General features: G+C 37.8%; 13 protein-coding genes across 13 annotated transcripts; 4 read left to right on the forward strand and 9 right to left on the reverse strand.

The window, feature by feature from the left end:
• On the reverse strand, positions 1 to 2,324 carry SKI3 (SKI complex subunit tetratricopeptide repeat protein; the record flags this gene model as incomplete). Its single annotated transcript, XM_062952045.1, has 1 exon — positions 1 to 2,324. A coding segment is annotated over one exon (2,324 nt), but the record flags the coding sequence as incomplete, so codon positions are not given.
• Positions 2,325 to 2,505: 181 nt separating this feature from the next.
• On the forward strand, positions 2,506 to 4,272 carry PRCAT00002204001 (DNA-directed RNA polymerase III subunit; the record flags this gene model as incomplete). Its single annotated transcript, XM_062952046.1, has 1 exon — positions 2,506 to 4,272. The coding sequence occupies one exon, from the start codon at positions 2,506 to 2,508 to the stop codon at positions 4,270 to 4,272; it is 1,767 nt and encodes a 588-aa protein (XP_062808987.1).
• A 284-nt stretch (positions 4,273 to 4,556) lies between these two features.
• Positions 4,557 to 9,602, forward strand: PRCAT00002205001 (uncharacterized protein; the record flags this gene model as incomplete). The annotated part of the gene is made up of 1 exon (XM_062952047.1): positions 4,557 to 9,602. One exon carries the CDS (start codon positions 4,557 to 4,559, stop codon positions 9,600 to 9,602), a length of 5,046 nt encoding a protein of 1,681 aa, XP_062808988.1.
• Positions 9,603 to 9,681: 79 nt separating this feature from the next.
• On the reverse strand, positions 9,682 to 10,713 carry PRCAT00002206001 (uncharacterized protein; the record flags this gene model as incomplete). Its single annotated transcript, XM_062952048.1, has 1 exon — positions 9,682 to 10,713. One exon carries the CDS (start codon positions 10,711 to 10,713, stop codon positions 9,682 to 9,684), a length of 1,032 nt encoding a protein of 343 aa, XP_062808989.1.
• A 381-nt stretch (positions 10,714 to 11,094) lies between these two features.
• On the reverse strand, positions 11,095 to 11,655 carry PRCAT00002207001 (mitochondrial 37S ribosomal protein bS21m; the record flags this gene model as incomplete). Its single annotated transcript, XM_062952049.1, has 1 exon — positions 11,095 to 11,655. The coding sequence occupies one exon, from the start codon at positions 11,653 to 11,655 to the stop codon at positions 11,095 to 11,097; it is 561 nt and encodes a 186-aa protein (XP_062808990.1).
• Positions 11,656 to 11,880: 225 nt separating this feature from the next.
• Positions 11,881 to 12,858, forward strand: PRCAT00002208001 (uncharacterized protein; the record flags this gene model as incomplete). The annotated part of the gene is made up of 1 exon (XM_062952050.1): positions 11,881 to 12,858. The coding sequence occupies one exon, from the start codon at positions 11,881 to 11,883 to the stop codon at positions 12,856 to 12,858; it is 978 nt and encodes a 325-aa protein (XP_062808991.1).
• A 152-nt stretch (positions 12,859 to 13,010) lies between these two features.
• PRCAT00002209001 (TFIIH/NER complex ATPase/helicase subunit) lies at positions 13,011 to 15,545 on the reverse strand (the record flags this gene model as incomplete). Its single annotated transcript, XM_062952051.1, has 1 exon — positions 13,011 to 15,545. One exon carries the CDS (start codon positions 15,543 to 15,545, stop codon positions 13,011 to 13,013), a length of 2,535 nt encoding a protein of 844 aa, XP_062808992.1.
• Positions 15,546 to 15,885: 340 nt separating this feature from the next.
• Positions 15,886 to 17,322, reverse strand: SRP40 (Srp40p; the record flags this gene model as incomplete). The annotated part of the gene is made up of 1 exon (XM_062952052.1): positions 15,886 to 17,322. One exon carries the CDS (start codon positions 17,320 to 17,322, stop codon positions 15,886 to 15,888), a length of 1,437 nt encoding a protein of 478 aa, XP_062808993.1.
• A 481-nt stretch (positions 17,323 to 17,803) lies between these two features.
• On the reverse strand, positions 17,804 to 18,946 carry PRCAT00002211001 (triglyceride lipase; the record flags this gene model as incomplete). The annotated part of the gene is made up of 1 exon (XM_062952053.1): positions 17,804 to 18,946. One exon carries the CDS (start codon positions 18,944 to 18,946, stop codon positions 17,804 to 17,806), a length of 1,143 nt encoding a protein of 380 aa, XP_062808994.1.
• A 592-nt stretch (positions 18,947 to 19,538) lies between these two features.
• On the forward strand, positions 19,539 to 20,459 carry PAN6 (pantoate--beta-alanine ligase; the record flags this gene model as incomplete). Its single annotated transcript, XM_062952054.1, has 1 exon — positions 19,539 to 20,459. The coding sequence occupies one exon, from the start codon at positions 19,539 to 19,541 to the stop codon at positions 20,457 to 20,459; it is 921 nt and encodes a 306-aa protein (XP_062808995.1).
• A 79-nt stretch (positions 20,460 to 20,538) lies between these two features.
• PRCAT00002213001 (DEAH-box RNA helicase) lies at positions 20,539 to 23,889 on the reverse strand (the record flags this gene model as incomplete). The annotated part of the gene is made up of 1 exon (XM_062952056.1): positions 20,539 to 23,889. One exon carries the CDS (start codon positions 23,887 to 23,889, stop codon positions 20,539 to 20,541), a length of 3,351 nt encoding a protein of 1,116 aa, XP_062808996.1.
• A 905-nt stretch (positions 23,890 to 24,794) lies between these two features.
• PRCAT00002214001 (FG-nucleoporin) lies at positions 24,795 to 26,447 on the reverse strand (the record flags this gene model as incomplete). Its single annotated transcript, XM_062952057.1, has 1 exon — positions 24,795 to 26,447. One exon carries the CDS (start codon positions 26,445 to 26,447, stop codon positions 24,795 to 24,797), a length of 1,653 nt encoding a protein of 550 aa, XP_062808997.1.
• A 413-nt stretch (positions 26,448 to 26,860) lies between these two features.
• PRCAT00002215001 (uncharacterized protein) lies at positions 26,861 to 27,373 on the reverse strand (the record flags this gene model as incomplete). The annotated part of the gene is made up of 1 exon (XM_062952058.1): positions 26,861 to 27,373. One exon carries the CDS (start codon positions 27,371 to 27,373, stop codon positions 26,861 to 26,863), a length of 513 nt encoding a protein of 170 aa, XP_062808998.1.
• Positions 27,374 to 27,731: the final 358 nt, after the last annotated feature.

The following is a 27,731-nucleotide window of genomic DNA, read 5'->3' on the forward strand; positions in this document are numbered from 1 at the left end:
GTGGCTTCATTCTTTTGAATTTTTAAAGCTCTGTTTAAATGTTTAAACCCTTCTTCGAATTCTTCCATCTCGCATAATACATGTCCAAAAAAATAGTTTGTAGTCCACGAATCACCATCTATAGTTAAAGTATGACGAAACACCTTAGCGGCGGCGTCAAATCTACCACAATTGAAATATGCTTCACCTAGACCACTCCAACAATCAACGTCTGCTGGCGATATCCTTAAAGCTGCTTGAAACCACTCAATTGCTTTGCCATCATCCTGGATATTCAAAGAGGAACAGCCAAGCACTCTATACGGCCAGCAGCTATCGCTATATTCGTGCTGTTTATTGTACATTACTCTTCGTGATCTCTCCGAGTTAGCTATTCTTTTGCAAAGAATTTCAGCTATGTTCCATTCATTTCGAGATGTAAAGTCATCCACCAAGTACTTTGCTGCTAATAGCTCCGATTCATCCAACTCAAAAGCTTTGTAGAAACATTTATGAGCTCTCTGCTTATCACCATAATAGTCATGATAGAGAACCCCAAGAAGCGTATAAGATGGCGCATAATTATTGGCATCTTTCAAAGACCTGATAAGATAGTGATATGCCTTATTAATGATTTCGATTCCTTTATCTTTATCGTTATCAGGTAGAAGGAAGCTTTTAGCTATACGCCATTGAATCACTGCCCTGAGTTCTCGACTGTATAAGTCCGTACCTTGAACTAAAGTTAGAGCTTTTATGAGACCTAACCGACCAGGAGAATAATCACCTAATTTGACTTGACACCAACAATAATCGGTTAACGCTTGGGGGTCATCTGGATTTTCTTCAACTACGGTGGATAATAACCCCATGGCCCCATGAAGGTCATTCTTTTCAACTAAGATTAATGCTTTACCTATTCTCGCTTTTATGTTTTTTTCATTTCGTGTTAAGACACGTTCATATAGTTGTAATGCTCTAGCAAAATTCTTTGGCGCCTCATAGAAGGTATATGTTATTGCTAAAGAACAAAGGATATCTTCTCTTGTGTTCACTAAATCTATCCCGCATGTTCTCTGAACATCAGCAAGAAGTTTTATTGCACCACGACATCTTTCAAGTGCTTCAGTATATTCATGCAAATGGACGTAATAGCCACATATTATCCTGTTAGCCATTATCGATTGTTCACATTTCGAAAAACCCTTCAACATTAAACTTAATACTTGCGCAGGGGGTAAAGGTTGGTCTGAAGGGGTTTGCTCTTCGGGTTCTATAAGTTCAGAATCTTCTTTAAAAGATACCGCATCTTCAGTTTGAAGTGGATTTTCATACTCGTTTTGGTTCTTCTCTGATCCTATTCCTCTTAAAATTCGGGCTTTGTCAAAAGGACTAATATCACTCATCAAAAATGAGTACAATACCATACCTAGTCCTTCATTTTCGAAGTTCTTTAAGAAAAATATAATGTTTTCAAAATCAATTCTCGCCAAGTCAGTGACATCTGACCAGTCGAAATAAAGGGTCCAACAAAATAAACTTTTAGTTTTCAACAAAATCATCCCTTCAACCATTTCTTTGATTTCTTGAAACAATTGCTCTTTTTCGGGGCATACTTTTACTACCTCATACTTGTATTTCAAAAGATCTTCCTTGAACTGCTCTCTGAGAGAATCATCGTTAGAGATATTCAAAAACTCCTCATAAAGCTGAGATAGATCAGATTCCTTATAAAAAGCCCATGTTATATTCGATAAGTGGAGTTTCTGCTCAGGCGTAAGGACCCGTGGTAGCTTCATCTTTTCAGATGATAAAGCTTTCGACACTTTTTCAGCCTCGTCTCTTTTGACTAGTTCTATCAATGCCTTTAAATTGTCCTCAGGTCTTCCAAGATCTGATCCCACAAGGTTCCCCAAATCGGATCCTGGTAAAACACTTCGAAGAAATGCTTCATTCAAATCCTTATTTGATTTGAAATTATTCTGGCTCAAGTAATTTCTGATGTCTTTGATAGTATCTGCTATGCCAATTCCTTGGTCTATTTGCTTCCTTATCAATTCTGTAGCGACTTTGAAGAATTCATTATAGTCCGATTGTGACCTAAGTACCTGGAAGTATCCCTTCCAACCCAATAAATTATCAGGTTCCAAAGAAGTCGCTTTAATGAAAGATTTACTAGCTTTAGCTGGCTCATTCAACAACTGATATGCCTTTCCTTGGAAGATTATAGCGAAATAATTAGAGTTATCCTCCTCAAGGGCCTCCTCTACAAATTCCAAAGCTGATTGAGGATCATTTTCTTCTATGCTCTTTTTGGCTGCCTTCAATGACTTCTTGATCCCAGACATAACAACCTTTGGGGCAATATGATGTCTCACTTCTTTGTTGAAGTGGCTTGTCTTCGCTATGTCAATATTGAGTATCTCACGTGACTGGGAAGATTTTTCAGATGGGTTACCTTAGCTAAGGCATTTACTTGAATATTTTTCTGTTAGACTGGCGAGTTAGTCCAAAAGCTCAGGGGATATGACTAATGACATAGTAGATGCAGCGGTGAGTCAATCACCTCTGTCTTATTTGTTAACAAATATCGCAAGAATTCATTTTGGGGAAGTTGCATCGCAGATTATATCTATATTGATTTCATGTGGTAGACTTAGTGCTAAAGAAATAAGCTTTAAGTTGAAGACCCCGTTAAGAGATATAAAGAAAGGTTTAGTTTCACTAATACAGTTCAACTGCATTACATATTGGGAAGAAAAGAATATATTTTACTACCTAAATGAATCAGGATTAGTAGTACTCTCGAGATGTGGGATTATAGTAGAACAAATAAAACATGAATACGGAGAGAATGAGGCTAACATAGTTTTGCATGTCTTACAGAATGGACACATTAAAGCTGGTGACCTTCAAGAAAAGTCACAACAAATCATATTGAGTAAGTTGTATGAGGATGGATGGTTGAAAAGGTTGCAGAAATTTAACTACTTTCCACTCGGTGATCTTTGGCATAAAATTTACGAAGGTGTGCTAAAGGACATGCCTAGAAGTTCTACTGTTTCTGAAATTAAGAGGGTTACGGAGGCTAAGGAAAGGGCTAAAGTTCAATTGACAGAACTCTTGGAGGCAGGAACTAAAGATACTGATATCTTTACTGTGGAAAATGGATATAGGCAGTTAAAGCCGACAATTACCATAGCCTTTAATTTGTCCAGATTCGAGAAACACATAAGATCAAGGGAGTTGGTCAATTTATGTAGATCACGAATCGGGACGTTGACGTCTTTAATTTACGAGAATGCATTAAAACTAATAGAAAAGAACTCGCCAGATTCAAGACATCCATTTAAAGATCTTGATGGATTAATAAATGACCCTGAACAAGAAAGAGTTTTCCTGAACTCGATAGAAAACCAGTTAGTGGATGATGGGAAGACTGTGTTCACTATAAAACAACTTACCAAGCACATACCAGACGGTCTCGATTTAACAAATTCTATTTTGACTAATACCTTCTCAAAGCCGTTTCCAAAAAAGAGACCGATTAATACAGAAGAAGGGCCATCAGCCAAAAAAGTGAAATTAGAAGGGGAGATTCCTGAAATTGACTTTGGGCACCATACAGCAAATAGTGTCAATATCAATGGCAATGGCATTGAGTCTGCTAAACAGCGCTTAGTCGAAGAGCACCTCAAGCTCTTGACGTCGGCTTCAGAATTAAAGTTCTTGATCGAAATATCTCCTGGAAGATATACTGTACCTTATAAGGTATTGAGCGAAAAGCTCAAAAAATTCAATTATGAGACCCTTATCAAAAGGACTTTAGGTGCCGATGCCTTCAGGATCTTACGTTGTTTAAAGTCAATGAAATTGGTTGATGAGAGGACGCTTGCAAACGGAACCCTCCTCAGAGAGAAGAATGTTCGATCAGAGCTCTATAAACTACTTGTACTAGACGTCGTTGAAATTCAAGAAGTACCAAGAAGTGCTGATCGTGCAGCTTCCAAAGCATTCTATTTATATAGACACAAAGAAGCTCCTTCTTATAAATTCCTCCGTGAATCACTCTTGTTTTCCATGGCCGAGATATTGACTAACATCCGAAACTTGAAAGAAGACCACAAAATTCTCCTTCAAAAATGTGAGAGAGAGGATGTTAAGGGTAATGAAGAAGAACTCTTGATAGAGTCTGAATTAAAAACTTTAAAGCAGTTGAGACAAAGAGAAGTTAACGATATTGGAAAGTTCAACAGAATTGATATATTATATTCTTTATTCAATCTTCCCTAAATTTGCAAAATACGAATACATCATAATGTTATATTTTTGAACATTAAGAAGCTTCACTTGTAGATCGTCATTACGACCATCTCTATAGCTTACTCGAAACTGTAGCTCCTATGATAGTTTCTATCGGTGATGAAGCTGTGAATCTTCATTAGAGTCGTGTATAGCACAGATATAGATTTGACTTTTGTGCATGCCATTTACAAAAGCAAATATAGTCTACTATATATATATATCAATGGATAAACAGTCAATTGAATCCTAAGTCCTTTATATTGAATTGAGTGATGGGATCTGATACATTTCCATCAATTTTCCGAACCAAAAGGATTATAAAAAAAGACGACTCAAAGTCTCGAAGTATCCATGAAGATACATCTAGTATCGATGAGCAAAACACGAGCATAAACTCTACCCAACGTCAGCTTGAAAAGAGAGAAGTGAAATCTGATGAGTTGATAGATTGGATAAGTGGACTCGATCTAAGACTCAAAAGGACTTTAAGTGAGCAATATGCTGAAACTTTGAATCTTGATAAAGATAAGAGGTTGGATGAACTTAAAACAAAATATGAGAATATGATATTTGATGATTCAATTGAGAAATTAGGGAAACTAATAGACAGCGAACGAAATAAAGAGAATATCGATGCCTCTTTGGAAGAAAGAACACCACGTTTGGGTGATAATCTAGGAAAAGAACGTTTGCATGAAGAGCCTCATGAAGATCATGAAGATCATGAAGAATCTCTTTCTGAACATCTGTATGGACAAGCCCTGGAAATTTCTGAGAAAGAGCAAACAGAAGAACAACTGCATGAAGAAGACTTTGAAGAGTCCGATTCCCCAATTGAAATTGCCTCTGAATCAGAGCCTGAGCAAGAAATAGCATCAATTAAACCACCGAATAGACTAAAGCTTGCAGATAATATGTTCAATGGCCAATATGGGAATCCAAAAGTGTCAGAAAGTGATGCTGAACTGGAAGAAAATGATGGTCTGAGATCTGAAAGCGAAAATTTTGAAGACGAGGAAAATGATGCAGTTGAAGACCAAGAGCAAGATGACGAGCCCCAAGATGAGTCTGATGAAGAAGATGAAACTAACTATGAACACAATAACGAAGAAAATGATGAGGATCTTGATGTCCAGAAGAATGTTAATTATGAATCAGGTATAGAAAACGCATTGGGATCTTCAAGAAGCAAAATTGGTCGAAAAGTTCCTCGTTCGTTTCCCGTGAAAGAAGACAACGACGCGATAATAGTGTTGGATAGTGAAGAAGAGGAAGAACTCCAAGATAATCAAGAAAGTGACCAAGATGAAGAAGATGAAGATGAAGAAGAAGAAGATGAAGAAGAAGAAGAAGAAGATGATGATGAAGAAGGGGAAGAAGAGGAAGAAGAGGAAGAAGGGGAAGAGGAAGTCATAGCTGAAGACGTAGAGGAAGAGGAAGTCATAGCTGAAGACGTAGAGGAAGAGGAGTACGATGAAGAAGAAAATGAAGAAGAGAATGAACTTGAAGTGGAAGCAGAGGAAGGGGATGGGAATGAAAGGTATGGTTTTAATGAAGAAGAGCTGAAAATTTTGGGCGACACTCAAAATATTGATTTCTCATCCCGCTTGCCCGCCAGTGAATTCAGCGGTGTGAATCAAGATCAACTCAAAACGAAAAGTTTTCACGTACCCTCATATGACGAACCTCAGAACTTGCTGTATCTAGTAGATGATCCAGGAAAAACTTTTGGGTTCGAGAGCTCAGGTCAAAATTTAGGCGATGACAGCAAGAGAGAAATGGAAGAATTCATTAATGAGCCTATATTGATGAACCTCGCCGAAGCTGCGCTACTTCTGTCTGGGGACCATATTTCAAAAGAAACTAGTACTACAAAATATAATAGCAACAACGAAGATATCACTGGAATTGGTCAAACCTACAATAATAATCTTCATAATAATAATAATAATGACTCTGAAGCTCATAATGAGGAGCAGAAAGATGAGTCTAATAACATTAATAAAGCAGATGTGAGCCAAAACAGGAACGATAAGAAGGATATCGACAATGAACAATATGCAATGAAAACCCACAATAACAAGTCAGATAACGAAAGCGAAGAAGACCTTGAACAACATAATCCAATCGTTCCGATCTTCAAGACAGTTGAAGCCGAAGATCCAATAACCACGCTCAAAAAATTGAAAGAAACCGAAGAAAAATACAATATCAAACTCGATTCTGTTGCTGACTTGGAAGAAGAGATAAAACTCTTTCTGTCGACTATATCATCATCAATAGAGCCTTCGGTGTCTCCTATGAAAGGAGCTCGATCGGCATTTTATTCCGAATATCCAGGTGAAGACAATACTACATTTTATGATGCAGAAGGAGATGATATAGAAAATGCAGATCGTAGCGTTTTTTACGATGCTGAGAACATTTCAGTCAACATTGTGAAGGAATCCGAAATACAAGAACTGCCAGCCTTTGATCTTTCGAAGAATCTCAACAGGGTTAGCAATGATACTAGAAATGACATTGTAAATGAAACTGTAGACTTATTAAAAGAGCCTGGTGAAGTAGCTTTTGAAGAAGAAGTTGAACAAGAAGCTGAAGAAGTAGCCAAAGAAGTATCCAAAGAAATAACTGAAGAAATAGCTGATGATATAGCTGATGAGATTGCTGAAGAAGTGGCTGAACAAGAAGCTGAACAAGAAGCTGAACAAGAAGCTGAACAAGAAGCTGAAGAGCAAGCTGAAGAGCAAGCTGAAGAGGTAGTCAAGGAATTAACTGAAGAATTAACTGACGCGATTGCTGAAGAAGTGTTTGCACACGAAGCTCAACAAGAAAATGAAGAGGAAGCTGAACAAGAAGTTGAAGAAGCTTTTGAGGAAGCTGTTGAGTATATCGCTGAAAAGCTTATGGAAGGGGAAGACGAAAAAGAAGAAGAAAGAGAAGAAGTCAAACATTTAGCTAAAGAAATAGCTGAAGAAAAGGAAGAAGCTGAAGAAGAGGAAGAAGAGGAAGAAGAGGCTGAGGAGGCTGAAGAAGCTGAACAAGAAGCCGAAGAACCTTTTGAGGAAGCTGTTGAGTATATCGCTGTAGAAATAGCTGGAGAAGAAGAAGAAGCTGAAAAAGAAGCTGAACAAGAAGCTGAAGAAGCTGTTGAGTATATCGTTGAAGACCTTCTGAAAGAAGATGATGATGATGAAGAAGAAAGAGAAGAAGTTGAAAATTTCGCTGAAGAAATAGCTCAAGAAGTCGCTAATGAGAGTGCTGAAGAACAAGCTTATGAAGTGGCAGAAAAATTAAATGAAGAAGTAGCCGAAGAAGTAGCCGAAGAAGTAGCCGAAGAAATAGCAGAAGAAAAGGGTAAAGAAGTGGCTGACGACGTTGCTGACGAGATTGATGAAGAGCAAGCAAAAAAACAAGCAGAAGAAGTGGCAGAAGAAGAAATAGTCGAAGAAATAGCTGAAGAAATTGCCGGAGAAATTGCCGAAAAAGAAGCTGAAGAACAAACCGCAAAACAAGCTGCAAAGCAAGATGGAGAAGAAGTTGCCACTGAAAATGTGTCCGAAGCTCTTGAAAATAAGACATCTCATAATTTACCAAGTCAAACTGAATCTGAAGGGGGAGACCAAGAATTGAACAATTACTTAAACAAAGTAAAGGAGAGTATAAAAACAGGAGATAGATATGTTCTCCAAACGCCATCTGGTACCACTGAAGGGATAAACGGTGCCGACTACAATTCTGGACAAGTTGACGGTTTCGATAATAGTGATTTCCAACCTATTGCAGTGCCCAAACTTGAATTTGATATAGAAGATTCACCGGATGAGGACTTCGTAGATGAATCTTCCATTGCTTTTATTGATATTAGTGACTCCTTACAGCCATCCGCAGAAGGTTTGCAAGGTAATGAATTACAAGATTCGAATTACAAAAGAAATAAAGAACATCCTGGTTTCTTGAATTATTTTAAAGACAGTATAGGCTTGAAAAGTCTTTTTAATTATTCTTCAAAAGATGATACTGAGCAAGCATTTAAAGAAAGCGAGGAAACAGTGATGCTGGGTAACTTGACGGTCATTGAGCAAGATGAGCCCATAGAGAATTTTGCAATGCAATACGAAGACAACACTACTGTAGAATTGTTGGAAGGAACTTTTCTTAAACCTTCTAGTATAGAAGAAGTTGAGGAACATACGACGACTGTTGAAAATTCTCTGAGGTTTCCGCTTCCTGATCTCCTCGAAGAAGATATTGCAGATGAAATCAACGAGGACACAATTCGTCCATCAAGTGTTGTTGAACCTGAGGATAAGGAAGGAGAAGCATTGATATTAGATTTTGAAAATTTTGAGCCTTCTTTAGATGTGATACAACCATCCTCAATTGATATTCCTCAGACGCCAAAGCCCGAAGGGCATGATGAAGAGTACTTCGACACTGAAGGCTTGAATTTGGAAGTCGTTGAGCCACCAATGTCTCGTAAGAGACAGTTCATGGATGATTTCAACGATGAAGCTCCCAAAAAATCACCCTTCAAACGCATGAAACTTGCGTTGTCCAATTTGAATCCTTTTAAAGGATCAAAGAGCCTGGTCGATATTAGGCCACCGATTTTAAAGTCGATTGACCATGAGCTTGACGATTCTACTAATACTTTGCAATTAAATGAGCGTGAGAAGACAGAGCTGGAGCCTGAGGCGTCTTTGAAAGAAGCCAGTTTGTCAGAAGCGGAAGATGAGAAGGGAACTTCTGAGCCTTCAGCTACGTCAGAAAAATTTATGCTGGAGTCGGAGACAGAAAAACAGCCAGAGCCTTTACGTGTTCCGAAGAGAAAGCGCAAAAGTGACTATCTGGATCCTAAGAAATCTAAGCAAAGGAAGCTGCGAAGGCTATTAGGCTTAGATTTATCGGAGGTTTCACTTGAACCGAGTAGATCTTTACGCAATGGACACACCTTCGGTAGAGATAAAATCGATCTGTCACCGACTTCTCCAAAAAAGGCTGTGAAAGAAAAGGAAAAACCTGGCGATGCTGATCAATCGACGGGAAAACTCTCAGGGAAGTTTGTCAGGTTGCCATCTTCTGATGAGGTTAAAGAACCTCGTGACGGTGCAAATGTTGCTGAACCGCCGTCTTCCAGAACAAGGTCAAAATCTCCTATTAAGATAGGCACAGAAGAGTCTGATTCTAGCACTAAAGACGAAGTAGGTACCACAGTGAGAAGAAGTCGTCGGATTCTTAATAAATCCTCCAAGAACGATGAACATGAGACTGAAGTAGATGAGGAAGATAGAAGAGGAAGATTGAGAAAACGCTAATATTAATTAAGTGAATAACTTTAAATCATTGGTTTATATATACACGATATGACTAACTTTACGTCAAACTAATAAATAATTATATCAAATGTGCCATAGCAAACTCGTAGACACCAAAGAAAACCATATTAACAATAAAAGATCTTGTCACTGAAATACCGAGGCCCCTATATAATCTTTTCTCAAATATAATCTTTCTATGCTTCATTGGAAAAGGTTCAAGGCCTCGTTCATGTCTCAATATGTTAGTGACAGCATCTTTCTGAATAAGTGACTTTGTTGTATCAATTGGAAAAATTGCTGCCCAGCAAAAAATACCTGACAAACCACCCGCTAAGAGGATTGAGAATTGTGAGGCTTTCTCATTAGATGGGTGTAAAATTGAATTCACTGACCATTTGATGGACTCGTAGATAGAATAATAAATACCCGAAGAAAGTGAATCCCTCAACAAATGGTACTTATAACCAGAATATAAACCAGGCACTCCCTCGTATCGTATGATTTTTTTGAAGGTGTTATAGGTTGAAGAGTTATTGATCTGGTTTCTTGCTTGCATCTTTTGTGGTATCTGAGTCATAGAGTTGTTTTGGATTAGATTAGATATCTGAGAATAAATTTTTGTAAATTCAAATGGACAAGCAAATAATGAAACTCCTGCTCCAGCAATAGCTCCTGATACAAAGCAAACAGGTATATTTCTATAAAAAGGGTCTAGACTGTTTTCTTTCTTGGTATTCAGATACAATAGCTCGTAGCATACCGGCTTTGATGATGTGAAAAGAGACACGTTTAAGGACTTGGACAAGGACGTAGATAGAAGTGGAGCCCATATTCCCCTGAAAAAACCCATAGTACCTTCCTTCCTAAAAGTTTTCTTAACACAATCAAAATAACTCGTGAAATTCTTATGTGTTTGCATCCTTGTTTTCACTGTATCCATCGGAAAACCTATAGTTGTAGCAACAAACGAAGCACCATATGCTAACACCGTAGACCTCAATGGCTTCAAGGGCCCTGGAAACACATGAATTGCTTTAGAATAATCAATCTGGCCTGTAATTGCTGGAATGCTTCCCGAGGATTGGGAATTCTCTTGCTGTATTACCATCTCTATAAAATTCTTGATAAGGAATTAGTTTCCAGCCTAAAATACAAGGAACTGTCTCTATTTCTTTTCTTACTGCAATACCACTTAAAGGATTGCTTTTGCACAGAGAGTGCTTCACAATATATACAATTAATTGTCAACCTAGAGCACTTCTCAGTAGTAAGACAAGCTTTTGAAGATTTCAATGGCGATATGCTCTGATACTAACGTTCGGTGTTACATACAGGAACAGTCAAAAGAAGGTTAAAAACGTAATATAAACGTGGCATATATATATACAAGGAGAGCAGCTGTAAACGTTAGATAATGCTGAATATGATTTAAGTGATGGTAGAAATAAGATTGTCAAAAAAAAAACGGTCGAAATCCCATAAATATGGCCTAATAACCTCTTCTTTTTGCATCTCTGACTTGTGACATAAGCTCTTTGAACCCGTGAGAAAACGTCTTTCTCCACCATTCTCTTCTTCTTTGCTTTTGGTACTTAGCTGGACGTATATATCTAGTTTGTACTTTCTTGAAGTATCTAATTCTGTTGGATCTTATAACAGTCAGTACCCCACTTATGGCCCTTCCCAAATTACCATATTGTACATCTATTGTCCTTCCAGCAATTGGACCTTGAAGACGAATCCCACTAGCTACATCTCTTGGGTGAGGAACTGAATTACCAAACATATATTCGCTCCCATTATTAGAGCTGTTTCCACTTCCGCTACCGCTACCGAACCCATCACCCGCTCCCTCTTTCAACAAACTATCTATGGTGCTTATGGCACTGAACTTTTGGTCCTCATTTTCCTTTGTTCCACCTTGTTTGACCACTTTCTTCAACTCATCCAAGCTTGAGTTAAAACGAACCTGCGTGCTTGCCACTTTAAAACCAAAGAGACTACCACGAGGCAAAAGCAGTATATGCGGTTTCACTATGCTTCTCAACATCCTGAAAACACAACTAGAAGAAAACCTTCGCTATTCCCTTTGATCAATGGGTTAATCTCTACTACTGAGACCTCTTGCTTGACACAAATTTTTTCAACAGCATCCAAATGAGACATTTTATTATGTCGTAACTGTTAAAATGTCGCATCATTGAAATATTTAGGCGAGATCTGATACTACTGAATGTTTGAGGTCTGAGCCAAAGAGTAAGCATAACAGATAGAGATGAATGAAAGTGAAGGTGATGAACCTCATGTTCTCTCTACAATGCTATTTGAGTCGTCCGGGGTTTCTGTTTTCAAAATTCCTCCTGGGAAGATATCCTTGACTAATTGGAACCTAGATCTGGCAAATATTATATGGAAGGGAGATTTGAGGTTAATCGAACAAGAGGTTCTAAGCAACGAAATGGATTTGTTTAGCTTGTATAATACCAAAGGAGGCGATGACGATACCTCACCCACAATGCCATTCAAAGGGTTACGTTTAAAGCTAGAACTTTTTCAAGTTCTAAATTTAGCAGATAATAGAACTGCGGATGAGGTATGGGCTGAAGTATGGTATAATCCGATGATCTCGTCCTCTTCCGCATCGCTATCAGCAGCTCTGTATCTGACACCGATGCCGACAATACCTTGTGGCAATTTGCCATACTCTATAGCGAACAATGGCCAAGAAACCATTCAAATTACGCCAGAATCTTCAAAATATTACAAAATTATAGCTCAGTTGCCAGGTTCAGGCTATCATCCTTTTGAAGGCAATTTGACTAAGGAAAACCAAGAAGGAGCCTTACTCCAAATTGCGTTGGGCTTGAGATTCGACCACACTGACGAGGCAATGTCGTTTTCAGAGAGTCTCAATATCTATCGAAGGAGGTTCAAGAACTTTGAAGAACAGTACGACTATGAATTGAAGCTTTTGCAATTAGAGAGGAAGCTGCAAAATTTGTCGATTAAGTACGATGACGACACCGACGACGGTGGCAGTACAGGCTCTCAAGACGGAAACAGCAATCTAATGTACCCAATTGGTTCTATTGTTCCTCGATACGACGATATAAAAGATGGTAGAGGTGACGAGAGAGATTCAAATGTGGACAACAGTATAGAGTATTCTAGCGACTACGAGGAAAATGATAACGACGATAATGATGATGATGACGATGGCTTTGGGGACTTTGTGACCAACGATAGTGTATAAATAATCCAAAGTAATTCAATAAGTTGGACTTTTGGATGGAAACAGAAAACAACTGTTGCATTTTAGATTTATTCTTAACAGTCATTATAAATAATGTATTTATTAGATATAGATGTGGTTATTTTTGTCATAATTGAAATGTAATCGAGGCACTATTTTTTTCCAGACTTATTATGATAATACATCTTCTGAATAAGAGGATGGTGTTCCCTTATTTCCTTATTTTTATTCTTGCTGTATTCGATATACGCCATATCTTCACCACCTGCCAAACCCGCTAAAGAACCGGCACTCCTGGTAGCATTGGATTGCTCCAACTTGTTCCTTCTTTCTTGTGAGATGAAGTTAGTGTCCGCATCATCACCAACCTCTAAACCGGCAGCATCTTCGTTTTTCAATAACACCTCCTGTAATAGTTCCCTTCTCTCTCTTGGTGATGAGTACGCCAAATCTGGTAATTGCTCCATACCATTAAGGTGTGTAATTACTTTGAAAGCATATCCCTGGTCAACCAAGAACGCTTGTCTTTTAGTAGAGTAGTACATTTCTTGAGTATCTTTCGAAACTAAGGAGTAGAAAAAAGCATTAAAACCTTCATCATTACGTCTCTTTGCTCTCAAGATTCTACCTAATCTCTGTGCCTCTTGTCTTCTTGACCCGTAATGTGACGATATCTGAATTAGACAAGTTGCTTCAGGTAAATCAATTGACGTATCACCTACCTTGGATAAGAAAATTGTATTGATTTGATCATTATGCTGAAAATTCTGTAAAATTTTCATTCTCTCCTGCTGAGGAGTTGATCCATAAATGAAAGGTTTACCCAACTTCAATGCATATTCTTGTAAAGCATAGACATTATCGCTGAAAACAATGATTTTGTCGCCTCTTTTTTCATGATAATGTATCAAAAACTGACAAGCCTGAAACTTCGTAGGATTCATGATGTACAAAAGCATCTTCTTTCTCGAAGTTTCCCTTAAATACTCTTGATAGAATTCTGAAGTCATCGGGCACCATACCTCTGCACACTGCACGTTAGCAATATGGCCCTTTTGAGCTAAGTCCATCCAATTGGCTTCATACAACTTTGGCCCAATTAAAAAGTTTAAATCATCAATCTTGTCATCTTCACGGACCAAAGTCGCAGTGAGACCAAGCTTAGCATGTGCAGCGATAGTAGTGACCACTCTACGGAACATAGCTGCGGGAACCACATGAACCTCGTCCAAAATGATGAAACCCCATTCCCTAGATGTTAAAAAATCCATGACTTTTTGTGAATCGTGAGATCTGTTACGAGTGTTAGCAACCATGGAGTAAGTTGATACCACCAATCCGGCATCACTCGTGAACATTTCTTTATTCTCAGAAGTGAAAACTGCTACATTTTCAGGTTGAATGGTACACCACTGCAAAAACTGTTGACGCCATTGCATGACAGATACCGACGAAGTACATAATACAATCACAGATTTCTTAATAGTGCACGCTGCCGTTATTCCAACTAAAGTTTTGCCAGCTCCACAAGGTAAGACAATAATTCCGGACCTAGCACGTCCATTACCAAACATCTTGGATAAGGATTTTTCTTGATAGGGTCTAATTTGAGTAGAAGGTTTGAGATCAATATCGAGATCAGCATTCCGTTCATCGTTACGGAAATCGTATTCTTCTAGCACTGGATAATCTATTTCTGAGCATCTCTTTTTAACAATCTCAACGGACTCATTAGCAATTTCAAAAGAATGAACAGTATCAAAATCTTCATCTTCTTCTTCACCGCTTCTGGATTGAATAACAGACGAGAATATATCTTCTACTTTCTCATCGGTACCATTCTTATTGTCTGCTTTCTTCGTACCTGCTATCACTAAGTCTCCTTGTGAAGGAGCAGAAGATTGTACTAATCCATTGCTATTGGTTGTATTTTCAGATGATTGTATACGCAAAGGTCCAATAACTGGATCCTTCAAAAGCATTTGTAATACGTCAGCCTGCGTACTTTCGACAAAGTATCGATTATGCTTTAAGACCAACTTCACTTTTCCAAATGATATGGTGGCACCTCTGATGAAATTGACTATCGATTCAGCCACTGGTACCTTAGATAGCCTGTTCAAAACCAGGATGATATCGTCTGTTTCTAACCCTACAGAAACAGCAGCGTATAAGGAGTAAGGAGTTATCTTGTATTCATGAATGTGTGAGGGCCTAGATACCGGTTCTGCAACAGTAACAAGGAAATCCTGAGCTTGTTCTGCTAGTGGCGAAAATGATTCCAATATAATTTTACCCCCGGCTGGCGATATCCAAATGGGCCGAGAGAAATGATCAGGTTTCAACTTCAAATAAGAAAAATCTGATCTTCCAAAGTTCTTTGATACGGCATCAGGAACATAGTCGGCAGGAATGTCAGGAGTCATATCCACAAGTTCGTCTTCGCTGAAATCTGTATCATCTACCCGAGACTTGATTTTATCTATTGATTCTTCTACTTGTCTTTTCTTATTGCTGTTTGAAGGTTTATCACCACTTGTCTTCTTCTTTCTCTTGGGTGCTCCATAAGTGAAATCGTCATCTTTACGTTTCGATTTCTGATCTCTTTCATCATCCTCAAAAGAATCATCAGAATAGTTGCCTTGATCTAGCTCAGCGTAATTAATAGATCCTGGCCGACGGGACATTCTTAACGGAGATTTCTCTTTAAACTAGTTTTTTGTCTTCCCACTAGCCTTTTGAGTAGATCCTAATAGATTTGCCGTTGAAATGGTTATATTAATGAAATTTAGTTCATTATGTAATTCTTATATTATATTTGATATCGGTGTGTATATAACACTACAATTAAGATATACGGATGCTAAAAGAATTAAACCTATATAGAAAGACAATTAAATCCTCAAAGTATAGAATTATAATACATAGAAAAGACACTATGAGCCAAGGTGGAAGTACTGCTTCTTAGAAAGTTTGCTTTTTTTTTCTGTCTTCTTCAATCAAATTTCCCCGTTGTAACTCCAATATCTAGTCAGTAAACTTGTAAGAACCAGAAGATAACGTAATTGAGCCACCCTTGTACGACCCCTTTTTCATCTTATTCTTATTTTTGGTGAAATCTTTGCCTCTTACTTGTTGTAGTCTTTCGTTAGCTATGGTTCCCCAAGTGCCAGCAGCTCCCTTATAAGTATTGTCCTTCAATTCAGCATCGTGGAAAACAATCAGAGATTTATCAATTCTTGAAAAGTGTTTTCTTTCGCCTGGCTTAAGTTCGGTATCTTGTTGAGTGGGTACCGGAGATGAGGATGAGGAAAACGATTCAGTTTGAGAAGAACATGGTTCCTTCTTCTGCTTTTTAACCGGGAGTTCACTTTGTTCTAATTTTCTCTTCGATTTGTTTTCAGATTCACTACCAGAAGATTCAGAAGTAGCGTTTCCTGAGTCTGAATCACTTTCAGAATCTGATTCTGACAGACTGGATTCGGATGAGTTAGAATCAGAGGAGCTTGAATCAGATTTCGAAGCTGATTCTGAATCCGAGTCTGATGATTCATCTGAACCAGAGTCGGAGCTCGAACTACCCGCTTGGGTTGTGTCCACAGGTACATTCTTTTCAGAGTCAGAGTCTGAATCTGAATCTGAATCTGAATCTGAATCGGAGTCCGAACTGGAGCTCGAACTAGAGTCTGAGTCTGAACTTGAACTAGAGTCTGAGTCTGAACTTGAGCTTGAACTTGAACTTGAACTTGAACTACCTGAATCTGAATCTGAACCCGATGATTCAGATGATTCGGAGTCGGAACTTGAACTTTTGTCCTCAACTACCTTTGATTCTGAGTCTGAATCTGAGTCTGAGTCTGAGTCTGAGTCTGAATCTGAATCTGATCCCGATGATTCAGATGAATCAGAGTCGGAGCTTGAACTTTTGTCCTCAACTACCTTTGATTTTGAGTCTGAATCTGAATTTGAGTCCGAGTCTGAGTCTGAATCTGAACCTGAGCTGGAATCTGAACCTGAGCTGGAATCTGAACTTGAACCAGACTCTGAGTCTGAACTAGAACTAGAACTAGAATCTGAGTCTGAACTAGAACTGGACTCTGAGTCTGAACTAGAGCTCGACTTTTCTGAAATCCTTGATTCTTCTGCTGATGCGGAATTGGAACGGGATTTTGCTGACATATAATCCAGAGAATTTGGACTTGTGCTGCCATCTAAGCTTGAATCTGATACATCTGCTGCTCGAGACTTCAACGAGACCTCAGTAAGTGCTATGCCACCCTTATCATCTGATGCTCTTTGAACATTCTCGCTTTGTATTATGTCTTCTAACCTACCTTTGACTTTGCCTAGTTTTATATCTTTCGAGTTTGCCTCTTTCTTCAACACTGCTGAAAGCTTTTGAAGGTCCTTTTCTCTCGAAAAAAACTCCGCGATATAAGACAAAACTGTTTCCTTCGACGCCATTGAAATCTATCCTTATATGACACCTGCCTCTAACTCCTATATACTAATTTAATTATTAAATCCAAAAATAAGAAAAAAAAAAATCCGAATGAAAACTGATAAAGAGATGAGTTTCAGATTGTGTCACGTGCATTCACAAGTTTGTATTCATCGTGTACAACAACTTAAGCAAGAACTCGCAGATACTTGTGAAGATAGCGACAAAAGGATAATCCAAAGTATCCTTTCTTGTGGGACCATTTCAGTTTCACTTGGAGTGTAATTTTCTTCTTCATAACTAAACCTTATTTTATAAGGGTAGTTGCGAAATTATGAAAATATTTCAAAATTACAACGATCAGACTTAAGCTATAGGTTACAGATGTTCTTCATTAACTCTACTGGGGTGTTCAATTGATGCTCAATGAATAGAATAGAGATGTGAAATTCCAGTGACTCTTCGTAGCTGAATATGCCTACATACTAATAAACATACCTACTTTCAAAGCTTTGGCCCAAATGTTATCGATTCAACGACATTACCTTTAAGGAGTATCTCCCATTGATTGTCGTAAATCCTTTGCTTATCACTCTTTAACTTTAGTTCAGGTACGTAAGGTAAAGACTCTTCAGCGATTTTCTTTCTTTGGAGAATGAATTCATGAATTGGCTCGATAACTATGTCAGGCTCTTCGGCATGAAAAAGATGTGTACCAACTTTAATATCCGCAACAGAAAGTAACTTCTTGGGAATAGCACCTCTAATAAAACCTACACTCTCTGGAGGATTCCATTTTCCTTTGTTTGCTATCACATGCAAAACAGGAACCTTCAAAAGTGGCAAGCACTTCATAGCCGGTGGCACACTTACTCCAGCCATGAGATAAGTTGCCATTTGGTTGCGCGTAGCAGACTTGATCTTGAAAACTTTTTCATTTGTTTCAGGATCGATTTCGCTATAAACCTCTTCTTTCATGAAATCATCTAATATTTCCTTCCTGAAGGTCTTGTAAAAGGAGAATTTTTTAAAGTATTCGTTAACATCGTCTTCTGAATCAAATTTTTCAATCAAGAGAGAAGCGATCTTATCAAAAACCAATGTAAATTTTTCAGTCATATCATCTGTGACATACATTACTGGATCAAGTGCTACAACTGAATCAATCAAGGCGGGCTCATAAAATCCGGCCATAATAGCCCCAAAACCACCTAACGAATGTCCTATCACAATATTCTTGCTATAGTAATCATTCTGAAAATCCCCTGTGGTCAAATTTTCATATTTCATAACTTGTATCAAGTCTTTACTTCCTTCTTCCCATCTGTAAGACCAACCAAGCTTTCCCTGATTCTGAATAGCTGAATCACCATGCCCGACAGCGTCCACAGCCAAAACAGAGTCTATATACCAACCCTCTTTTTCTGCAAATTCATAAAACCTGTTAATGTGATACTTCCATATGCTTTTGTTCATTCCGGTACCATGGGCAAAGACTAAATTGATCTTAATAACTCCATCTGGTATCTTTCTGGTTGTCTTGTACTTGTTATAGACCAACTTCAATTTGTCGTGAATCAAAATTGTAGCACCTGCTGACCGTGGAAATGAGGCATCCGTAACCTTTTCCTCGACCGTGTATAACATGTCGTCTACAAAGCTTATGTTGTTTTCTAAGGTTCAAGATATTCCAGTAGTAATGTCTCTGATGTTGTCGCCGTTTTCTGAGTACGTAGAACGCCGATACTTTCTGCTATCGCCCCAATGGTACGTTCTTTCCTTGATACAGCTTCAAAGAAAGGGTCCGTCCTTCCAAAGCGTATTCTTAATAGCCTTTAAGCTAATGTGGCCCTCTCTTTATATATTTGTTTTGTGGGGTCACATCGGGTACCTGTGTTCACCGAAGCCGAGGAAGTGAAAACTCCGGAGAGCGTGAAAAAAATGAGATGCCGTGAAGAGTCAGAATATTTCAGACAGACAGACAGACAGACATTTAACATAAAAGGTGGAAGACATAGAGCAGCTAAAGGGCGTATTTGAAGTAAATAAGTTCGTTACTTAGACTGAAGAGGTAAATTTTCATTTGAAAGGTGTCTCATAGCATTATAACGGGTATACGAACAACTATAAATAACCTTGGAGCAAGAGGTGGCTGCGAATAAAAGTATTTTAAACATAAAAATCCATTCACAAAGGTTCAAAATAGCCTATAAGAAAAGTAGTTATCGTTGTTATTGTAATGACAAACTCAATAAAAGTATTTCGTACAGTACAGCAGGTGAGAAATTGGCGACTTGGATGTCTTTTGAATAGAGAAACGATGGGATTTGTACCTACAATGGGGGCTTTACACGAGGGTCACTGTCTGCTTGTATCACAATCATTACAGGAGAACGATAAAACTATTGTTTCGATATTTGTCAACCCATCACAGTTTGCACCTCATGAGGATTTGGAAGATTATCCGAGGACTTTAGACTCAGATTTGGAGATCCTATGTAAAAAATTCGTGCAAAAGAAGGTTGACGCAGTTTTTGTCCCCAAGGTATCAGAAATGTACCCAGCTGGCATTACTCAAGATGTTTCTAAACAAAAGGGGGCATTCGTTAATGTATTAGGATGTTCTGAGCAACTAGAGGGCGAGACCAGGCCTCATTTTTTCAGAGGTGTAGCCACCGTTGTCACAAAGCTCTTGAACATTGTTGGTCCTACTCGTGTATACTTCGGTCAGAAAGATGCTCAACAGTGCGTTGTAATTAGGAGCTTGGTCAGAGATTTGTTGATCGATACTGAAGTCAGGGTGCTACCGACCGTGAGAGAGAAGAGCATGCTAGCTCTATCTTCAAGAAATGCATACTTGTCTGAAGATGTCAGACAGGAGAGTTCACTCATCTATCAATCCTTAAGGAAGGGCGAACTTTTTTACTTAAACCATCGTCAAAATGGAAAAGTTTCTACTAAGGAGATCCTTGAGCAGGTAAAATCGACACTTGTAAGACCAGATTTTGAAATCGATTACGTATCTGTTAATCATCCTGATAATCTTGATGAATTAGAGTACGTAGAGCCTGGTGTTGGTGCTATATTATCTACTGCTGTACGGGTTCCGAAGAGACAGGATGGCCAGGCAAGATTAATTGACAACATTATACTTCATTAATAATGTGCTATATAGTGTTTGTTCTGTGTATATAAAGTATTAAAAATAAAATAGAGTGGTTTTCGGTCTATAATCCGTTTTAAAATGCTCTTTTCCTCCTTATTTTAAATTTCTGAGGGTTGGATACTACTTTTTTTCTTCCAACATGGAGTCTCTTTTGTTTTTCATTCATATACCTAGTTTTATCTTCCTCAAGGAGCCCTTTGAAATTGTTTCTATCTAGGTCTAGATTTAAATGCTTTAACTTGTGCTTGTAATTATCAGCGACTTCGTAAAAGACAAATCCAAACTCGAGGAGCCACAAAGGATCTACTGCAGTGACATAATTCATATATTCCTTTGACGTTAGAATAAGTTCATGGTATATGACATATTTGGAAGTCAATCCACCTTCATTTAATGCGCTAGTCGGGTGAAGATACATCTTCATGTAGTTATGTCTAAGGTTTATAAATTCAGAAGAGCCATTGATATTCATCTTCACTAGCTTCGCCAGTTGTTGGTAAAACGAAGCGCAAAGACACTTCTTTATATCCTCATCTGACCGAGATCCTAATATAGGCAATTTGTTCTTCTTCATGATTAACAACAATTGATTTTTAATATCTTTGGCTCTTAGCAAAGACTTTGCTTGTAGAAAATTTTTAGAACACCATCGGTTCACCTTGGTAAGATTTTTAGAACTTTTTTTGAAGTTTAGCTCCCATTGTCTGAAAATATTAAGTAATGTTAAATGGTCTGAGTCTGCTATTAAAAATTTTTCTCTTGCTAAATCAGCTTCTCTAGCTCTCTCCTTCGGTCTATAATAAACAGAAGGCACAGACAAGACTGAAACTATGGAGATGATTTCTTCAGAACAATGAAATTCTTCCTTGCATGAAAGGATAATGAGCTTAGATAAAGTGGGCTCCATTGGAAAGCGTGTCATTGATTTACCAAGATCCGTTAAATCTCCGAGATTGTTCAACGCTCCAATACTCCATAAATCATAAAGCGCACAACTTAGCAAATCCGGTGGTGGTGGATCTAAGAAAGGAAACAACGAAGCGTCGCTGACTTTCAAAGATTTTAGCATCAACATAACATTACTCAAATTAGTTCTTTGAATCTCAGGTATTGGCTGAACATACATTTCCTGTGGGAGACTTGCCCGTTCGGTGTACAATCTATAAGCGACACCAGGACCCGTTCTTCCAGCTCTACCACTACGTTGCTGAGCATTAGCTAAAGATATTGGAACAACTTGGAGGGTGTCCATCCCTAGCTTTGGGTTATAAACCTTAAGTTTCACTAACCCCGTATCGACAACGTATTTGATTCCATCGACTGTTAAAGAGGTTTCGGCAATATTGGTGGCCACAACAACTTTCCTTCTCCTGGAATTCTTTTTATTAAATATTCGTTTCTGAAGGTCCGCTGGTAAAGTCGAGTATATAGGCAAAACATCTAGAGGTGGTGGATCATCTAGTAATTCTAATTTTTCTTTTATTAATTCACAAGTGATTTCAATATCTTCCTGACCTGTCATGAAGACAAGAATATCACCATCATTACCCTTTTGAGTATTTTGTAAGTGAATTGTCAAGACTTGTTTCACAGCTGCCTCGACGTAATCCAGACAGCTGCTTTTGCTGAAAAGGGTGTCCACAGGAAATGTTCTTCCAGGAATAATAAACTGTGGTGCATTACCATAGAATTGAGAAAATCTTTCAGCATTCATTGTTGCACTAGTAACTATTAGCTTGAGATCCTTTCTTCTATTCAAGAGTTGCTTAAACAATCCAAGAAGCACGTCAGTATTTAGTGACCTTTCATGCGCTTCGTCCATTATGATACACGAGTAGTTTTCTAAGTTAGGGTCCACCAATATTTCTCGTAGTAAGACACCATCTGTCATATATTTTATAACGGTACTGCTAAAATCAGTCCTATCTTCAAACCTTATAGCAAAACCTACTTCCTTACCCAATTTGCAATCCATTTCTTGACTGACTCTAGTTGCGACCGACATCGCTGCAACTCTCCGAGGCTGGGTACAACCAATCATTTTCCTGATACCATCGTGTGATAAGCTTTTTCCAAATTTTTCCTCATAGAGGTATTGAGTGAGTTGTGTCGTTTTCCCTGAACCAGTCTCACCAATGACAATAGTCACTTGATTTTCATCAATGGTTTTCAATAAATCATCTCTCACTGCAAACGCAGGTAAAGATAGCCTCTGTCGAAGAATTCTCTGCCTATCAGACTCTGTTACGGCATCGTTCTGCTCATCCACCATATTATCCGAGTTATCGTTTTCAGGTTTGTCATTAACACCCAATACATTGCCCATGGCCGTTCCACTAAGTGTTGATCTATCCTTTGCCTGATTTCCTCTCTCAATTTTAGATCTTTTTTCCTTAACAACAAAGCTTCCATTCTTTGCCAGAATAGCTAGTTCAGAATTAGGATCTTTAACGGGATTGATAGTAGGACCTATTCTGGTCATCCCAGAGTTATTAGTAAGTTGCAAGGAAATACTCTCTTCCTGGCTCTCCAAAAACGGAGGAATATGAAGATGAGAAACAACCGGAATCCTTGAAAAGTCATCATAGTTAGAATCATGATCAAAATCAATATACTCGCCCGTGACATCATCAAATTTACCACCAGAATTTCCATCATATTGCATCTTTTTCCTACTTGAATTGTTTTGCTTTGGGGTAACATAGTTCAGACTATCAAACATGGTATCATCTACAGCATTACCAAAGTCTTCGGACATGTACCATTCTCTATCGTTTTCTATATTAAGCTCATCATCTATTTTCAAATCACCTTTATCTTCTTCTTCCTTTTTAATTGAGTTTCTTTCAATGTCTGCAAGATCTGACAACGTAACAGGTACACTTTCTCTTTTGATTGATTTCTCCGACTTCTTGTTTGGTTCTGAAGCCGGAACAACAGTATCGTTTGTCTCTTGTTTGATCCGATGAGCGTCTTCTTTCTTTATTCTCTTAAATTTGATCTTATCTCGCTTGGGCAGTTCTTCATCGAGCTCTAGTTTGATTAGTGGCTCCTCATGCGCAGTAGATCCCTGTCTTTCTTCTATGCGCTGCCCATCATCTTCCTCATCCTCGTACGTATTTAAGTTTATCTTAGGTCGCTTCTTTTGCCCTGATTTCGAACGCTGTTGAATCGTTATATCAGAACCTCCAGTTAGCTTCTTTTCGAGAATATTTATGTTATCATTTATACGTGAATAGACTTCTTTGACCTTCTCTTCATCTTTTAACCCTAAAACATTCAAATGATTTCTGAATGATGCAAATGAGTTATCTTGTTTATAAAATTTAATTAATGCTAAAGTTAAATTGTCATTTACATCTCTATTCAAGTACAATGATAGGAGATCTGTAATCTGTGATACTATATCTTTATTCTTTGCCATCCTTTCATTATCGACTCTTTGATTGTTTATAAAAAAGAATTAAAAAATAAAGGTTTTGATCTCATCGAGATATGATTTCAGGAATATGATATATATATATATATTCGTATAATTTGAAATACTTCAAGAAATGAAGATAATATGAAACCATATCAGCTAAATCTGAAATTAGCTGGTTATTTTCAACATCATGTGTCTGCTAAGATCAATTTAAGTCCAGTACCAACTACTTCTAAAGAGGTAGATCATATTTACAGAAATCTCAAAAGATTGGGAAATATTGAATATTTTGTAATGCAACGAGATAAGACTAGATTTAACTTATATGGGTCAAAACTACATGTGGTGTTCAATCCGTGTAATACTCAATCATTAATTGCATCTCAATTTAAAAGTTTCAGCTCAGTGGAAACCTCAATGGATACTCCAGCATCGAGAGAACGGTGGAAAGAAATACTACAAAATAAGAATGATTTAATCACCAATTTGAATAGAATAATTGCTCTACCGAGGTTCTCCTATGTCGCTGGTGACAAAGATTATTGGAAAGGGAAAGTAAAAGTCAGTTTTAATTACAAATTATCAAAGGAAGGGTTGAAATACGATAAGAAATTTACATTATGTCCTTCAATAGTCCCTGACGAGTTCATAAGTGTCAGCGACACTGAAATAGATACAGAGGAATTGAAAGATTTCAGAAGAAAGATTAGGCACAATTTTCAGAAATTTCATAAGTTTGAAAGCTTGGAAATCAAGGAAGGATTGGATCCAATTAATGAGATTATTGGGTACAGAAAGTTGATAGACCCATCTGATGAAGAGGGAATAAGTCAAGAAAATAGACCTAACGATACAATGAATTTGAAGTTGAATGTAATAACTAAAGGATTTAATGGGTTTCTAAATTAAGTGGAGACTTTCTCCACAGTTTCAAGATCTTTCTCCAATATATCATTTATATAATTTAATCCAATTTGTTGCTTTAATAAAAGATTAGATAGCTTTTTGACTATTTCATCCGTGCTTTCTCCGTTTTTTTCTAATGCTGTATTATCCAAGATCTCCTTCGAATTTAAGCCATTCATGGAATTGATCGAATTATCGAATTGAGAATTCAAGTCTTCAGCTCTTTCTTTCAAGGTAGTTAATCTTGCAAATATATCGTTGAGTTTGCCAATTGAACTGTTAGGGTCACTGAGCTTAGAATTTAATAATTCAAATTGCTTCGAGATCTCTTCCTCTTCTGGAAGTAAGGGATATCCCTTTAGCTTTATAATGGCCAAAACGGTAGCGAGTCTAAGTAATCTTCTTGAAAGTTTAGTATGTTTTGCTTTAGCCTTCAATATTCTAGTTGTGTTATCCAAATCATGCTTTGAAGATAAAGAAGATTGTTTATCGTTGATTGAATTTAAAATGACTCTTGATTTAGCTACATGATCCAACTGCAATTCTATTCGCTTTGCAACATCAGAAAATGACGTAACCTTAACAGGATAATGAAGTGAGCTGGGCCTCTTGTTCATTGCTTCATCCCAATCTTCTGGGGTCTCATTATTTGGGCGAGGTTGATTCAATAACATATTAGCTTCTTGATCGTTTAACTTGTTATAAAAATGTGTTTTTAAAGTACATTTGGGAGAGTTTGGGTCCCATTGTTCTCCTATTTTTATTAGTTGATCATTAATGGCAGGCGTGTAAGTACTATTCACAGAACTTCTGTTCGTTGAATTGGTATTTTTGTTATTGTTAGATATCGAAAAATTTACTGAAGGTTGTTGTTGTTGCTGCTGCTGCTGTTGTTGTTGTTGTTGTTGCTGTTGTTGTTGCTGTTGCTGTTGCTGTTGCTGCGCTGTCTGCTGAGAAGAACTCCACAGAAAAGATGGTTGCGATGTATTGGATACGTTACCACCAAATAGCAGGCCAGATGGTTGATTGAAATTACTTTTGGGAGCAGTATTCAGTTGTGATCCCGCTTGACTGTTTCCAAAAAGACCACCACCCCCCAAGCCAGTGGCAGAGGTTTGATTGTTACTTCCGAAAAGACCACCGGTGCCAGTATTACTATTCTGATTGTTTCCAAATACGTTTCCAGTGCCAGTGGTATTATTTTGTGTGCTGCCAAAGAGGCCTCCGGAACTATTTGCAGTAGAACCAAATCCAGAAGGCTTATTGCCGAACAACCCTCCACTGGCATTACTATTATTTGTGTTATTATTGCTTGTAGGATTATTTCCAAATAATCCACTAGTGGTATTATTTGCATTAGTTGTAGTATTCGAAGTAGCACCAAAGAGCCCTCCGGCTGTATTCGTAGGATTCGCAGTATTATTGGATGCACCGAATAACCCAGAGCCTCCTCCAACTGTAGTAGTTGGCTTAGATTGTCCAAATAGACCTCCAGAATTTGAATTGTTATTGTTGCCAGTGTTGGGTGAACCGAAAGAGAAGCCTCCGCTGGTCCCAATTCCTCCAGACGATGGTTTATTTCCAAACAAGCCTCCTCCAGAGGCATTGTTGGTGTTACCGCCAAACCCACCTCCTGTATTACTACCAAACATCAGGCTAGCTCAATCGAAGACGTTAAAACGGAATGAAGTGCTAATAGTCTGATGTTTATGTGCGCTTTAATGGAAAAAAAAAAAGACCTACAAATCATTATTACATAATCAAATATATGGTTAACCTCTTCAGAGTCAAAAGAATGAAACATTTCAAGACAATAAGGGACCAAAAGGCGACCTTAATTTGGTCTAATATAGTTACTCTCTTAACAGAAGTAATTTAAGGTCTTACTCATATACAATTCAAAAGGAAAAGAAAGGAAATTTTTTTTTTTTCGCTTTTCCTTCAGAATCAAGTCCTACAGTTGATTTCAATCTAGTTGTATATGGTGAATTATATGTATTGATACCGACTAGATATCCTTAAGCGTAATTTTCTGAACTTAATGCATCGTCCTAGCTGAAGTAAACTAAGATTTGGTTTCCTTGCTCTTCAAAAATTCCTGAACGTTAGCTTTATCTTTCGACGAGCCCTGATATATCGGATTTTCTACTAAATGGATTTGCTTCTCCACTCCTGGAATCTTCTTTTCTAATTTTAAGTTATCAAATATACATTTGTTTAATAATTTTTCGGAATTTCTGCAATGGCCCAATGAATGATTTTCTTGCTCTAAACATTCGTAATGTAACTTGAACTCATCAAAACAGTATTGGTTTATATCCTTCAACACAGATATAGCACACCGCGTCACTCTCCTTCCCTCTTTCAAGCATTCCACTGTTCCTCCGTTATTCTCATCTTTACATAACATGAAATCATCATTAAAAGGTTTACACTTAGATCCAATGAAGTATGATGCCGATAACAAAGGTGCTGACGTTGCACCGACTTCATCTACCTCTGGAATTTCAGTAGGTAATTTATTCTTATCGATATTCTCCCACTCATGTCTACCGATGAAAAACTCTCCAAGGACCATTTTATAAGAAATTGATTATGCCAAATGACAGAAAATGGATCTATGATATTTAGAAGCCAAAAGCACGATGATGATACCTAACTTATTAAGTTCTATTTTGAACGTAAAAATGTCTTGTATTAGAGATATCATTTTTTAAATCAAAAGGTAATAATTCGTACTATGGTTGGTGCTGTAATGTACTTAAGCGCGACAAAATTACTTGGATACAAGCGTAAATATGATACTGACACTGATCGACAGGCTGCAAGGACAGAAAACTGCTACCAACTCAAATTGTAATGATGCCAACGGCAAGAAGATGTGTATTATTAAGAGAAGATACTTTTCGTATACGACTAATGCACTACATTTTTGA

This window comes from Priceomyces carsonii (genome assembly GCF_900007245.1).
Source record: "Priceomyces carsonii strain CBS4050 genome assembly, scaffold: Debaryomyces_carsonii_scaffold_2, whole genome shotgun sequence".
Classification (NCBI taxonomy): Eukaryota; Fungi; Ascomycota; class Pichiomycetes; order Serinales; family Debaryomycetaceae; genus Priceomyces; species Priceomyces carsonii.